A 16,230-nucleotide genomic window follows, 5' to 3' on the forward strand; every position below is an offset into this window, starting at 1 on the left:
TTTTTCCCGACATAGTGAAAACAGTCATGCAATGACTGAAACTGGTACAGTAAAAAGAATTGTAAAATCGACAAATGTATATACTGCACTATTATGAAATGCAAAGATTAACAACCGTACCCCACGGCTCTTGCCCGTTACTACATTCTCACATAAAAGAAAGGTACAATTTACACCAAGATACACCAAAAAAAATTAAGACACCCCATGCAAAAAGAAAAACTAAATTATACTACACTAACTAAAGGTAAAATACAATAAAACCACCCAAAGGATGCCAGAGTAAAGGGGCATTTAAACACGGTATGTATAGCGAGTGATAATATGTTTAAGAATGCAAAACTGATTGCATGGAATTGTATATTATTTTAAAACCCTACACCTAGCATAAATATAACACAGGAAAAAAAAAAATACACATATATAAAGCTAAAAGAGGGGTTGCAGGTTAATGCCGCTGAGTCCACGTTGATTCTTTTCACGGTTTCCATGGAACAGTACACAACACATTTACCTTTTCCACCATGTTTTTTGACTCGGGGAAGGAAGTCACAGTTCCAGCATGCAAACTGCACGCAGACGTCTGGATTCACGTCCACATCTGGGGGTGCTGTGGCAACATGCCACCATTTAGCCACTTGCCTTCACCTAACTCAGCATGACTTTTAAGAAGGTGTTCACCAAAACAGGTCTAAATACTCAAGATGATCGTTAGGTGATTCATGGCCTACAGCATTTTCAGGCAGGGCTCACCTTTTTACTAGGCGCCATTGCATCCATCCCGAGAGAGTCCCAGACCGAAGTGCTCAGGGGACGTCATGAAGAATGCGCTTGAGCCATCAGACCATGCATGCAAGCACCTTAATTAAAAAAGGGAAACCAATGAGAGAAAAATCATTTAAATTCCAGACCATTAACCGTACTGGAGGAGTCCGGTGCCTGCTGCGGCCTCCTCCTCCCTTCCGCACTTGGCTGTGCCTCCCTTGCACATCAGATAGATGGATCCTGAACCGCAATGTGAAGATCAATGCAGTACCTCATGAAATGGAGCTCTGTTGTTTCGGTCGGCTCCTTGGGGGGCGTGGCGGGGCCCATGGTTGTGTTTATTAAACGCCATTCGGCACACCACAGGTGGGCTTTAAAAGCTTACCAGGGATGTGCCGTAGCTGCACTGATTTTAAGTGGTCTGACAGAGCTTCCAGAAGTGCCTTGTAAAAACTGGAGTGTGGGCTGCACATGGAGTGCGAAACGCAAACAGTCGCCATTTAGGAAGGTTACAGATAAATGGCATCATTATTACGCCGCCGTCAAACAAGTGAGATCCAGCACCTTCCTGCTTGCACTGACTCGGGGCTGTCCGCATGTCGGGAAGAACTGCTGAACTTTCAAACCATCGTGAGAGAGAAGCGAACAGCGATGGCTCCGCACCGCGGTTCGGGCTGCCGTGCCGCTCGTGTTGCCTGCCGGGTCGCGACCATAAGACAACCTGGTTGTTGCTGCGCATCCCCAGCTCCGGCATCTTCCCTGTCTCCATAACCTGAGGTTTACGCCTCACGTTGGAAGTGGACGAGCCTCCGGAGTCACCCTCATATAAAACAAGGCGACTGAGTGCTTCATACTAACAGTTGACCGCAGTAACTAAACTCAGGCTGAGGGAAATTAAATTGCCACATTAAAACTCTGGTGATCCGATCATACTGGACCAAAGCTGCTATTAACAACACTAAATCATTTTAGTAGAACGCATGCTATTAGACAAAGAGGCCAGCAGGTGGCACAGTGGTTAGAGCTTTAAACGTGACGTATCAGCTGCAGGGCAGGAGGAGCATTCAACGAAAGCGCTTGAATGTGAAGTTAAATACGAGGAAGCGAAGAGACTCTTCCTCCTTCACCTCACCGGTATGAAGTGTGACTTTGTATAAAAAGCGCTTTGGCGTCCCCTAGTGGCGGCCTGCGGCAACAGCAGTGCTGCGAAACCTCGGGAAATGCGGGGTGGTGCGCGCACACTGCTGTGGCACTACAGCGGCACTACAGCATTCACCGCAGCTCTTCAGTCACATAAGGCTGTTTTCAGACCCGAACGTTAAAATGCGTTTTTGTGACTTTGTGTTCCCAGTTAAAACGCTTTACTCCGCCGGTCCCGCGAGGTATCGGCGCTTATACACTTCGCGCGCGCCCTTCAGGCAGAGCGAGAGAGCGGCGCGTGCGCTGGGCGCCTCGTGCTCGCACTATCTTAACTTTTGTTAATATCTGCCGCCTTGTGTGTTATATAAGCGTTGCATGACGCATCGCTGCGCAATGACTTCACGTTGCAACTTTGTAGCGACATTTTCTAGGAAATATTCAATATTGTCGTCTGTTTGTTCACTTAACGACATTCCTGTTGAAAAATAAGTTCTTTACAGTGCCTTCTCCATCGTTAAAATACGAATCTGTGTTCTGTGCAGGCAAAACTTACACGGCTGTTTTTTCGAAATTACGAAACAAACGTAAACAGTAGTTTAAAAATATAAAACAAACACTTAAGTACTTCACCCTTCATAATCTATGTATACTCAACATTTGTCATACATGTACCGTATATGTATGTACGTGTCGGTTAATTCATGCATTGTTTCCTTTGGGGGGCAGACAGTGAACTGCATTATGGGAGATGTCTCGGACAGGAGCCACCGCTGGGGCAGCTGGTACAGATACACGTTTACGGTTTGCTTCCATGCACCTCTTTGGGTTACAAACAAACCACAGAGGCCACACAATTGCAGCGGGACTTGAACTCAGAGCCGATGGCACAGCCCAAGCCCCGAACGGGAGGCCCCGCTCAAGCACAGCCGTGAACCTGCATGGAAATTACTGTTTTCCGTCCTAAAACTAGACCTCCCATCACAGATCGATCACGTGGGCAACAAGATGCATCTTTAAGATTTGCTCAAAAAGCACCCAATTACCTCTTTGGTAATCATTTGCACGAACATCCCCCATTACCGACAGTAAGCCTGCTTTCACAAAATTCAATCAAATCTTCCCCATCATCATCACATTTAACATTTTAATACTGACTAGAAGCAGAAGTAAGGCATCACATTTCCATGCGCTTGCCAAAATTCCCATTCACAGATTGCTGATAATTGTGTTTGTTCACAGCTCTAATTGGTACCAGAGAAGCACCTCCAGCAAATCACTACTTGCTGAGGAACAAGTGTGATGCCGGGTTTTCAGTCCTTACACCGCCTCCCTGCCACATCACCCCTCAGCACGTGGGCTCACTTAGCTGCACATGAGCAGAGCCCCCGTGGCAGGGTCTTTTACTCTCTCTCTCTCACACACACACACACACACACACACACACACAGTGTGCCCCTGTTGCAGCCCATGTTTAAACCCCACAGATTTGCATACTTGAGGGTTTGAGAATAGAAACATGACCTGCCCCTCTGCACTCCAAACTCACCTGGAGAAGTGTCTCCTTTCACCAGACAGGTATCTGAAGTGTGAAGACCACCTTCTGCATTAGGCAATTGGCAGCTAGCGGATCACATCCCCAGGCATGCGGCATCAGTAGGACCAGCATGTCTGCTTACTTTTAATAAAACTCTCAGAAGCAGAATTTCTTAAAATTCTTTATTCATAAACTTGATGCAAGTTTACAAATTACTGTACATGGTCAAAATTACTCTTGCAATGGGGGAGCAAAAGGGGAGGAGAATCAAAGCATGCGAACAGTGCATAACTTCATAACCTGCCCACCACAAGACGGCATCAAACTGAATCCATACATGAACCCACTGTGAAACACCAACTGGGGGTAAGATCCCAAGAGTGAGTGATAGGTGAAGCTGTCAATCACAGCATGTCTTGAAGGGGGGGGGAATTACTGGGAAATATTTCCTCGTTCTGGCTTAAGAGCAGAGGTTTAAGTTTTTAGAAATCCAGTGACCTAGCAAAATCGTGACAATCTGCAAACTGCTAGCCATGATTAACTTCTTGTAGTATTCGTTTGAGAAATGCAGACAGGTAGCCACCCATCTTCTCCGAAAACCAAGACCACCACAGGTACGTTGAATATTTTCTGAGTCAAGGGTGCGCAGTCACACTTTCACCAACACAACCCCCGTGTCAGTGTGCTCATCTGTAAGTACTTCAAAGGATATCAATATCATGCTCTCAGACATTTACAAACAGTGAACACCAGTAACAGTAACACCAATTCCCCCCTCCCCCATTGTCCCACTGCTAAAGATTCCTCCAGGACACAATCACGTCATGTGTCCATAAGCATATTGCTCATGTTTTGTGCAACAGTAACAAGGAAAAAAAAAAAAAATTTACAGAACTCAATCAGCAAAAGCCAGAATGAAAGTGAGCAGCTGAGGGCAAGATTTCACTCCCTGGTGGGACTCCCAGCTGGCAGGTGGTTAGTGAAACATGCGTATACCTCGTGTAACTGACAATTCCCACTCAAACTGCTTTCTGACTCCCAGCAATACAATTCACTTCTTCCAAACACAAGTTTGAGAGAACAAAAAAAAAAAAAAAAAAAAAGGAAGGGGGGGAGGCAGACAAAGAAGGTGGAGGGGGGGGGAAAAAAAAAAAAAAAAGTACCTTGCACAACTACAAGACAGGAAGTGAAATCCAACTCCATAGCACTGGAGCAAAACATACATCATATTTGACACTGAGTATAAATTGCATCTTGCGTGTACTTTTGAGGCAACCCCTTGCAAAATCTACAGTTTGTATTCCTGAGTTTTGTCAGTTCAAGACTGCCTCTGTAGACCACAGGAAGGCACTACAGAGGACCTTGCTGGGAGCACGGCCTTTGCCTGAAGTCCCAGTCTTCCGCGTAATGAACGCCAATAGCTACAGGGATTAGCATATGAACATCACAGAGCCACACTTTTCATACACCATCAGTGGACATACAAGAAGCATGAACAAAAAACCCAGCAGAAATTCGTTCAATTGAAGAGACAAGGACATGAAACAGAACAAGTTACACCTTACCATGAATCAGACATGATGTATTGCAAGTCTTGCTATTAAGTGGAATTTAGGTATGTTATGCCAGCACACCAGGAGGTTGTAAACTTGACACACAACCCATTAAACGTGTTCACAAAGCTGTCTGCTAGAGGTTTGGTTAGTACTTGGGCCATTCTACAGCTTCTACTACAAAATTAACATTTCAGAAAGAAAAGTCCATTCTTATGGCATGTTTACAGTCTTTGAAAACCACGGCAGAGAGACCAGTACATGTTAAATCATGTCCATTCATGTGGCAGGCAATACCAGACCACACTTTGCCATGACACTGTTTCTTGAGATACTCAGGAAGTCCAGTGTTAGAAGTTCACCCGGCTGTAACCTTGACCTCACCAAGAGACACCGGGGAAGCATGTGGAGTGTGAACGAGGCATCAAAATGCCACAGAATCAAGGAAGAAGGGATAGGAGGCCTCTCTCTCGAAGTGGCTTCTCCAGGAAAGAAGGGTGACATCCTTTGTAAGGCATCTGCAGGGACCCTACTGCTTCCCTTGAGTGGGACCAGGGACCCAAAACAATTCTTGTGCACAAAGCTTTGTGTCTGGGTCAAGCCCAGGGGTTTGCAGCAGTCTTACTGTCCACTTGGTGGCCTGTCAGTACTTGAGCTGCACGATGGCCTGAAGCACATGGCAGCTGTGTCTGCTGCCCACAGTGGGGTCCATGAGAACTAAAGCAACTGTAATGGCAGTCTGAGGGGATTTTTTTGTAGCTGGATGAGATTTTCATGGAAAACTGAAAGATGAATTTTCTGCAGTCAGGATGACAGGCAGCAGTTTATAGATGCTGAAGGATTACAACATTGCTATAGTTATGACAATGGTAAAATATAGTTCTGTATTTGTGACATGCTTCTTACGACTGCAATGGCATCTGATGAAGCAGGAGAGGGGTATTGGTATTACTTGGGCTCTCAATACTGTCACAGAAGCATGATCACACTAAAACAGTACAAGTAACATCTAAACTTTTGCAATCCTTACATGAAGTCAAAATGCTTACATAAAAAAGCATGGAAGTTTTCAATTCTGTAAGGATAGTTATCCACTTAAACCTACACTCAGGGGTGAATGGATGCAGTTTGTGCCCAATATCCCAAACCCACACAACAATACATTAAAATCAAACCATTTTCAGAAATACATTTTTACAAGTTAAACATGGAGTTAAATTCAGCTATATCAACGGTTAAACCCATTCAGTCTCGTCTTTTTCAGCTTGTTGCCTGGATAGCCAAATGCTACAAAGCTTGTGAAACTGAGCTGATGGTCCCTCCTTCTGCTGTTTCAACTTGAGGTCCTCAGCTTGAATGTGCAATCATCCTCCAGCTGTCCTCCTCATTTTGTTTATGGCTCATCTTTAAAACTGGGTTATGCAAGCAGGACGGTCAAAATTCAGAGTAAGTTATTCCTTTTTAGTCTCAGGTTGATATACTTATCCACATAGCAAAATATTAAGGGGGGGGGAAAAAAAAAACCGCTGAAACACTGCCACTTTACACCATTAAAGGTTTCCATGGTAGCAGTATCTCCATGGTTTCCATGTTAAAATTCTGAACCATGACTGAAGAATTACCTTACGGAATAAGGAGAACAAGAACAACAACTGGCTGCTTTGGTTATGACACAAGGCCAGGTTCTCACCTTTAGAAAAAACTGGAAGTCAAGCCCACCACCTCCTTTCTTATATGTATTTGGCTGCTATGATGACTTTGCATTTGGCTGTCCCTCCTCTCAAATCGCATTCTGCCTAGGGGACTCTGGGCTAATACAAGTCACCACCCACATCTGGAAAGTTCATCTCCTGCAAAGTGGTTCTGCTGTTTGAGAGATGGCTAGAATGAAGAAAGGTGAAAGTACTTTAAAGTTGAGTTGCAGTGAAGAAGGGAGGGTCGGGGTGATACAGACTTGCCAGTTCAGCTACAGATGGAAAAGTCAGTGAGTCTGCTCACAATTGCCAATTTGGAACAAACTTGTTTATGTAACTGTCTTTATAAAGAAGTAATCCAAGAAGGGAAGAAGAAAAAACCAAAATAAAATAAGAAAATAGTCGGGGGAAAAAAACTGACCCAAACACATGTGGTCCCAGTGCACACAGTGAGGTTCACATTTTAACCATCCTCTTTAGGGGGTGTGTACCAGCCTGCAAGAAACAATTTAAAAAAAAAAAAAAAAAAAATAAATGCAGTAAGACACCACCTGCACAAAACATAGGAAACACTGAAAAGTTGTCATAGGTGGATCTACTATCTAGTTCAAATCCAGATGCAATTAAGCTCCAACATTCTCAGTTAAGAACTTTTAACTTAAGTACTGACCATAATTTCATACTACACTAAAACTGTATTAACATTAAATAAGTATGAAACTCTAATCAAAGGACAAGCTACTGGTAGCAACTAATCCTTGACTAATCAGAACCAGTCTATTACTGTAACACGTGGAACCATTACCATTTTTTTCATGAATCTGCACCAGGGATTTATATGACTGCTGTGCTCTGGCAAGATTGTACTGGTTCTGTAAAGACAAACCAAAAAGCAGCTTTTATGACTACCCATACACAAACTCTCAACAACACCACACCAAAGTACACTGGCTACTGAAGTCATGAATTTCTGTGCAGTGAAAATGACCTGCATTTCTGCAGGTCACCATTAGTTGGCAGCAAAATGCATTCAACACACAGTCTGCAGTCAAGAGGGGTGTATACATTTTAAAATCACCGAAAGTAAGTTTTAATATAGCTGAAATGTTATACTTTTTGTAAGACATGTTAAAGTATTTTACAGTAGTCATACCCAAGATTTATAGACAAAATAATCTATAAACAGAAGTACATCTTATGATACATTCATTGTGTCGATGACAGCTGAAAGTGGTCCAAAGCTGACAAACACCAGTCTCGTTTATGCAATGAACAGGATACTGTATGGTAGATTTAAATTTTAAAGTAGTTTTAATTGTCATTGTACTTTTAAATAAACAGCCAAGCAGTGGCATCATATCCACTATCTCATTACATATACCCTGCTGCACATCATATATGCTTCCAAGATACAGCAGATCACAGCAGCACTGCACCAGATATTGAGTTATTGATAACAAATGGAAGCGGTGCAGTTAAGTTTTTAATTGATTAGAGCTTTGTGGCTTTTACAGAAGCTAATCTGTTATAATAAATGGAGGAATGTCTATTACTCAAGCTTTTACTCATTGCAATCTAGTGGTAAAATTGACTTTGGGGTTATGAACAAATCTGATTATGCAAAGACCAAACTGTTTTTACATTGAGGACACGCTGTATATAGTTTCTCTGTTCTCACAGGAGCACTACAGTTGAATGTCATTAAATCACAGAAAAAAAATTAAAAAGCGACTGAATAAATAGAAATGTGTGCGATGGTTTATTTGTCTCTTGTATTGAATAAAGGGACAGGGTATTTAGTTTTTGAAATTTACTTAGAACCTTAAATTCATGACACAAATGGTTTTTAAAGTATAGAGATAAATGACCATTCCAAAACAGCAAAACCTGACAATAGGGGTGGGAAAGAAATAGTACAAAACGACAAGTGACAAGCAAACAGCACATATATAATGACACCGAAATACATACAGACCAGGAGCTGAAACCGATATGGGTTACCTTATTGGCTCCAAACTGCACTCTAGCTTTTCCTTTTACTAGGGTGGCATTGATCTGCATAATGACAGACTCTATAGAATAGGCACTGCTCCAACCCTGAGAAAGTAGACAATAAACATTAGATAGACACACACACACATCCTGTCATGTCACAAGCCATGGCTGGTGGACCATGAACACACCTGTTTTGTTAGTAGCTCCATACAGAGGGCACCTCCTCCAAGGACATAACTGAAAATGCAGAATAAAAGCTTTCCATTAAGGACTGCCATGGGGCATAGTTGTACAAAATGAGTATCCCAAAATGAAGACTTTCATACATCAGACCACAACATAAGGCTCCCCCAGGATAGCCAGTTGAAAAACACCTTAAGGGCAAGTAGAGTAAGATGTGTGCAAGCCCGCAATAAGAACCCCCACAGAAGTTAATCTTGTGTCTTGACACTTACCCTCCTGAAAGCACAGGTGAAACCACACGTACAAATGGAGGGTCAAATGGGAAATTGTCCTGTGGATTCCAAAAAACAAAACATGGTAAGCAGTCAAATGCCGGCTGATGCAACCGAACATGTAGACACAACATACAAAGGCGTAGACAACAACTCACACTCACTTTATATGAGAAATTGAGCAGAATGTAGTCCATGCCCTCTTTTTCCTTCAAAACTTGCAAATCACTGTGTAATGGGCTATCTGGGTCTACCCTGTTTTGCAAGAAAATGAGCAATGTTATGTCAGGAAAATAATTTTTAAAGTTTGTAAACTCGCTAAACTCATGAACAGAAAAAAAAAAAGTGGAAAACAGGCTGATAAGCTTTACATTGTGCTAGGTAACCCAGAAAAAGCTAAACTAAACCAATTTAACTTGGCTTTGCATGTTCAATGTAACACAAACATAGACAGTGTTGACAGGTACTTACGTCCTCAGCTTGACATGCCATTCATAAAGGCTATCATTGACAAGCTCCACTGAGTAGATTCCTGTATTAAAAGACCACAATGTACTCAACTGAAGTGGCCGCTGTGTGGAATTCAGGTTTTACAGATGTTGGTTATAACCTAAAGAGTTTGACACTTTTTTCTAGTTGTTGCAATTTAAAACAAAATTATTAGAAGCATTTGGCCAGTTCAGAAAATACTTTTACGCAGTCTTCTGCTTGAGAAAGTATAAAGTAAATTTGTTCATCTGGTATCTACAGGTCTACAAAAGCAAGGTTCAGTCTTGGTCATCAAGGAGTTATGGTCATCACCTGTCTTGTAACTCTGTGATCTGTAGATCTCCCTGAGTTCCTTCATGAGACGATCTGAGGCCTGAACAGAACCAGACACTGCTCCCTGAAAGCAAATTAATGCATGCATTCTTAATACAATTACTCTGTTGCCCATAAACAAGAGTTGAGGGCTCTAATTTCAAGGCTAAACATGAAACAACAAAACAGTTGCTTTTCTAATTTCCATCACACATTAGGGCTAGATTAATAAAGGCACTGCAGTGCACAAGTTTTATGGAAATATTACAAATACTAGGAATTTTAGAAAACTTGACCATAGAATAAAACATCACATAACTAGATGTGTGTAAAGCGGTTGAAGCATTTTTCTGTCAGAAGAGTTAGTACAGTTTTAATTCAATAAATGGTATTTTTGTGATTGCAACCAAGGTATTGATAACCTGATGTTTCATGCTATATTTCACATTAACGAACTACTGAGAATAAATGAAATAGCCCCTGTGTGAACCTTACTCTCTAAAACTGGTAAGCTGTTCACACTACTTCTCTTGAGCAAGAAGAAATCAAAGGTGCAGAAAGCAATTTAAAATAACACGGATGGCAGTCAGAATACAAACAAGCTGTCAGAATCCATCGTGCCTACTCTGATCAAACTGGCTGAATTTACCACATTTCAATGACAATTAATGGTTTACTCCAGGGAACGTTTCTGCATCAGCACTCCTTCGATTCAGTCACTGCGATATTTCAGTGTCAAAAACCAACCAATATGGATCGTCCTTTCATTCCTCTGTTGTTGCATATTTTTAGCACCATCTGTGAGTTGAACCATCTAGGAGATGTGCCTTTTGCAACATCGACAGCAGCCCACTAGTGGGTTACGTTTCACTGATGAGATTCCATGTCTGGGAGAAGTACAATGCAATTTCATGCTCCGGAAAAAGGACCATACCCCAAAAACTCTCTAAAGACAATTTTAAATTTTGTTAGCAATGAAAAATTCTTATTACTAGTTATTTAATCATTTCAGGACCGTAGTGCCATTCATAATTGCTTTCATACATCAAGTTGAGCAAGGACTTCTGAATTAGATAGAGTACCATTCATTTAGCACAGAGAAAACAGATGTGCAAAGTAAGTTTGGTCCCTGTGGTTTAGTGTCATTCAAGCAAAAATGTCAAGCTCATACAGACTGAGCAGACATACAACATCTAAAAATGTACCGAATAAGCACTTACATTCAAGTGGTCCTGTCTCTGGTTCTTGCGAATCTTCTCCAGGATGGCAAGGTTCTCCTTCTCAATTCCATCGTCTTCAGACTTCTTTCCATCCACAGGCTCCTCCTCTTTCATCTCATAGTGGTCCAGGTCTTCTATATCCTGCTGCCACAGCAAATAAACATTAAGGAATACGTAGAAATAAGAAGAAATACAAACATCTACAAATATAAACCATAGTACTTAAAGATTAAGACCTCTCCCATCTCTTCCTCCTCCTCTTCCTCAGATGTCACTTCATCAGGTAGCACATGCTGGATAAAGCAAGAGATCAGTTAGCTTGGAGCCTGATGTATACATCTATTGGCAACAACTTCTGAGAGGACAAGGATGTGCTACGGTTAGAACACAGACCATAATCAGAGGAAAATTTCTGCTGTAAAACAAGGAAACAGCAGGGCTTACCTTTCGATCTGGGTTAACAGGCCCTGTCGGCAGGGGCTGGTCCAGCATCTCGACATCCGGGTGCTGGGGCAGATTGTAGAGCCGGCACAGGTCACAGATGAGCCGCTTCAGCTGCTGTAGGAGCTGAGGGGAGGGGATGTTACTAAGCACACTGCAAAGTCAAGTACTAAAAACAGCAATGGACAAGAGGTACCAATCAATAAACTTTTACGATGTGGCAAAAGAGAAATCTTTTACCAAAAATTTTTTGTTTTACTTGCTCAAGGAACAACTACCTGGGAAACCAAGCCCCTAACACCTGTAAGGTAATTAACTATTTCACCGAAACTGAACAGAACACTTTTAAACTTGAATTTGCAGGTGCTATGGTAGCCAACATGTAACTGTCTACTAATCATGCTTCTCACACTGCATACTCCATCCCCCAAAGGACAGTGTGTACTTTGGCATTCTCATTTATAGACAACATGACTGCCACAGAACCATATACAGTGCACAGTAAAACATGCACCCTTTAAAACAAAACAATGGCTGCTTTACTTTTCATTAAATAGATTATAAAGTAGCCTAAAAATACTTAAAAGAAATTTTTTCATGACAGGAAACTCTGTTGAACTCTTCAGGACAAGAAATTCAGAAGAACTACAACTACCTAAAGACTGACCGAACTTAGAAAGTACACGTTTAAAATAACATACAATTTTTTTTTTTTTTAAACAATGAACTGGCGTCCCGTCCTGGGTGTGTCCCCTCCTCCTCTGGCCTTACGCCCTGTGTTGCTGGGTAGGCTCCGGTTCCCCGCGACCCCATATGGGACAAGCGGTTCTGAAAATGTGTGTGAAAACTAGGGAAGTTATTGTCAAACCCATAAGTTCCCTCCCAAAGGCAGCTGAGTAAATACTTATTTTCAAAACGCCTTCCAAAACAGCAACACTGCATGATTGTAAAACCCACAGGCTTTTGTATGAATATTCCTCCATTCCATAATTATAAAATGACTTCCATTGCAATCAAACCAACTACTATCGCATAAGGATAAAACATATCAATTAGGCAAGTCACTATCAGCAAGTTTGACATACGCTTTAAAAGCACTCATCTGACGAGTGATTTAAAGCACTTGTTTCAAAGGAAGAATTTGTGAATAACTGTAAAACATTTAAGAACCTAAAAATGTCAGAACAGGCTCTCTAAGAAATCTATTTCCCATTAGCATACACCTCTAACTGGTATGAAAAGCTTCAAGTAGTCCAGTGTGTATTATTACTCAGTAACCCTTTCACTGCCATTAATCTGAACGATATTTTGAGGAATTTTCAGGAATCAGTGTAAAACAAATTTAAAGGAACAGTAGATGGAGGAGTGGGTCCAAAACTTTCCTGGAAGATAAAACAATAAGAGGCTGCTACAGGACCACTGAAATGCAAACACAGAAGGGACCTATCAGAGTCCACACTTTGCTCTTACCAGAGTGCTGCCTTTCCGCACATCCTCTAGGCGCTCAAGCACTTGTGTCAGGCTTGGATCATCAGAGTCCACAAACCATATTGGAGGGGTTGAGGGGTATGACTCCTGAAATGTGAGGCCAAGACAGTTAGCCTAGCAACAGTGAAATTTCGCAATAATATGAACAATGCTGGATACCTTTTTGTGGGGGGGGGGAAAAAAGAAAAAAAAAAAAAGAAAAAAAAAGCATCTGCTGGGATGTTTCAATACTGTATTACCACAAAGATATTACACAGAATATGAAACCGCTAGACAGCTTGTATGCATTAGCCCCACCTTTCTGACCAAAAATGTCCATGTGACAAATGCACTGGTCCATGGGACAAGAGGACACTGACTCAGGATTTCTGGATCCGATCGTACTTATTCTGGAATTCTCAGGCTCTGCAAGGCGTCAGCAAGAAGGGAATGAGAGCAGTCTTGGTGCTCTCTCACTGTCGAGCAGGGCAGGTCAGAGCAACTGGGTATTTGTTAATGGTATCTAGGAGTGCATGTTAGATAGCACAGACATTATCACTGTCAGCAGGTGTAGGTTTTGGTGTGGGCAGGTCTATTGTGATCTGTATACTGCACGTGTCCATGCTGTATCCTCATGCACGTCGCTATCAATTTTATTTTTTGGCACCCTTTCAATCTTGATGAACCATATCACGTTAACTGTCACTCCAAATAAACTGAATTGTACAAAATACATAAACAAAAAAAATGTGAGCTGCACCTGATGATTCAGATTGTGCAGTTAGAAAAAGGGATATTTCAGAACCTCCTGGCCTGTCCTATTTAAGTCAGAAAACATAAGAATCAACTTCACCATAGGCAGTTTTCAAACAACATGTTTCTTAACAGACCAAAAAAAAGAATAACACATTGTACTATTATAGAAAACTATGAACAATAATTCATTTTTGTTATTAAGAAACATGGCTATTTCCTCAAAACTGGGAGCACATATTTGACTTCTATTCGTGAAAAACATTTCAAGGCTTTCCCATGGAAATGTTGTATGGGCAATTATGCAAATTTACTCAGAGTCATGACATTTCTTGTTACTATGAAATACATACGAAGGTGGGGAAAAAAAAAAAAAAAAAAGAGCACTTCACCCAAGTTCAGACATCACTATCCTATTTGTTGTCCATGTCACAATATTAAACCTCTGAGGGTTTCACAGTCTGGCATTGAGCCAGCAGACAACACAGTGGTTAAGGTTGTTTCTATATAATATACAGATTCCCGGACTGATTCTCCCTTCTGTCGCAGTACCTTTGATAAAGGTATTTACGCTTGACTGATAAGAGTAATAAAAACCTGCTGTATATGTATATGTATGTATATATCTGTATGCCAATGTAAAGCTGATTAATACTAAATCTCCTTGGACAAAGACAAATATACACTGCTGCTTGAAAGTATGTGAACCCTACAGAGACAGTCATTACTCTTTAAAATATTTAAATGTATACAATCTAAATCTTAAAAAGATTAGAAAATTTAATAAAGGATTCATTTACACACCTGATTCTATGCACCTACTTGGTTTAACCAATGCAACTTGCGGTTTACACCTGCACTGCCTCCGTTTTTCCACTACACAGTCTTTCCTCTAAAGTAATGTGGATCTGGTCATTACACACTTACTGTGTAAGATTAAAAAGATTGCTTCTTATTAATGATTTTGTGGTAAAACTAAGGGATATACAGCATCACATACTTTCACACAGCACTGTACACACACACATTTATGGATGAGCCCTATTGCCCTCTGTTCTGGACTCTTTCTCCTGGATGCTCCAAGTACATTCAAGTTCACTAGGAACAACTTCAAATACGCCAGGTTTCTCCACACTTTCACCATTAGCAGCAATGTAGGACACACCCCCACAAATTATCAAAATGGAAACTCTTGAAAGAAGAGAAAAATGAACAACTGACAAATGTTTCATACATATGGCATATGGACGACGAAGGTGTTTCAGGCCTTGGGTTCGAGTTTCAGCTGGACACAGGGGCAAGGAGGAGAAGGATCTCCTATGGTGACATTAACGCTCTAGAACCAGACCACGACAGCGTGCCACTGCCCTGCGACACACACACCTGCTGCGTCCGCCCCCATCATCAGAACAGACTTTCCACACTGTTCTAAACTCAGATCAACTTTAACACCCGAATTCACGGGTCCGGCCATAATATGATTCATGGCACGTGACAAATCAAGTCCCTCAAAAAGGTGATATCCGGCATGAGGTCATTTTCTGATTTTTAAGGCTTTCGTTCAGCATGATGGAGAAGGGGTTGGGCAGAAGTTACTTTGTTCGCGCGCGCGAATGTAATGTATAGAAAAATGTGTATGAAGGCAAGTGCGCGGCTAACACAGGTGAGGCGGTCGGCGAGCAAGCTTGCCCGGGCTGCCCGACGCCCGAAACGCCACCCTGCAGCTGCCGTGAGCCCCGATCGTTCCTGGAGGGCCCCTCTTCCCCCCGGAGCCCCCTCCCCTCACCGTGATGTTGCAGTGAATGATGAGCAGCTTCTCCCCCGTCACGTTGAACTGGCAGCTGAGCTCGTCGGGTTTCCAGTCGATGATTCGGAACCGCTCGTGGTTCGGGTCGAAGATGGACTCAAGGAACTTGAGCTCGGCCTTCAGCCCCGACACCGACATCTTCCGCTCATCTCCGAGGGGACGGGGGGGGGAGAAGAGGGGACCTGCTGCGGCCAGCAAACCCGCCAGGAAGGCCCGGGACGTGGGGGAGAGGTCTGGCGAGGGCGGCGGTATGTCGTCCCGTCGGCGCCAAGCTGCGGCTCGGCCGGACAGCTAACTAGCTAGCTAGCTAGCTAGCTAGCTACGTGAACAACAACGCCTTTTTTCACACTCGGCCGCTGCCTTCCGCTTCTGACGTTACTGGTCGCCCTATGACCATTCAAGTCACTTGTGTTCCATTTCAGACAACAGTCGAAATGTCGAGTCGTTTTTCCTGCTAATTTATCCGGAGACGTGCTCCAAGACGATTCAACTCAAACACACAGGCACGGAAAGCGTGCGATTCTAACGCTGAACGGAGGAGCCTTCTGGTGTTTAAAGATGGCGTCAGTGTGCGGTGGCGTCGAGCCCGCAGACTCCCGGCATGC

General features: G+C 42.5%; 1 protein-coding gene across 7 annotated transcripts; it reads right to left on the minus strand.

The window, feature by feature from the left end:
- Window positions 1–4,588: 4,588 nt before the first annotated feature.
- LOC108926255 (ubiquitin-conjugating enzyme E2 Q2-like) lies at window positions 4,589–16,218 on the minus strand. 7 transcript variants are annotated; one of them, XR_003797829.1, is made up of 14 exons: window positions 15,605–16,218; window positions 13,069–13,173; window positions 11,602–11,724; window positions 11,394–11,450; window positions 11,158–11,301; window positions 9,938–10,022; window positions 9,608–9,668; window positions 9,301–9,391; window positions 9,137–9,195; window positions 8,870–8,918; window positions 8,688–8,783; window positions 7,492–7,558; window positions 6,683–7,181; window positions 4,589–6,404 (listed from the first exon to the last, which is right to left on the minus strand). XR_003797829.1 is itself a non-coding variant. In XM_029253754.1 (14 exons), exons 1-13 carry the CDS (start codon window positions 15,761–15,763, stop codon window positions 7,150–7,152), a joined length of 1,128 nt encoding a protein of 375 aa, XP_029109587.1. In that variant the 5' UTR covers window positions 15,764–16,218; the 3' UTR covers window positions 4,589–6,404; window positions 7,108–7,149. The 7 variants fall into 7 exon arrangements, 4 of the variants coding, with proteins under 4 accessions (XP_029109587.1, XP_029109586.1, XP_029109588.1 ...); XM_029253754.1 differs by having other exon boundaries at window positions 7,108–7,181; XM_029253753.1 differs by having other exon boundaries at window positions 4,589–6,873; window positions 7,108–7,181.
- Window positions 16,219–16,230: the final 12 nt, after the last annotated feature.

Source organism: Scleropages formosus, chromosome 7, assembly GCF_900964775.1.
Source record: "Scleropages formosus chromosome 7, fSclFor1.1, whole genome shotgun sequence".
NCBI lineage: Eukaryota > Metazoa > Chordata > Actinopteri > Osteoglossiformes > Osteoglossidae > Scleropages > Scleropages formosus.

Excerpts from the sequence above, each read along its gene's own strand:
- LOC108926255 (XM_029253754.1), bottom strand. The coding sequence starts at position 15,763 with ATGTCGGTGTCGGGGCTGAAGGCCGAGCTCAAGTTCCTTGAGTCCATC. Across the intron at positions 11,451-11,601 it reads CTGTTAACCCAGATCGAAAG|CATGTGCTACCTGATGAAGT; the intron begins GTAAGCCCTGCT and ends TGCTTTATCCAG. Across the intron at positions 7,182-7,491 it reads GCAGATTCATGAAAAAAATG|GCTGGTACACACCCCCTAAA; the intron begins GTAATGGTTCCA and ends TGTTTCTTGCAG.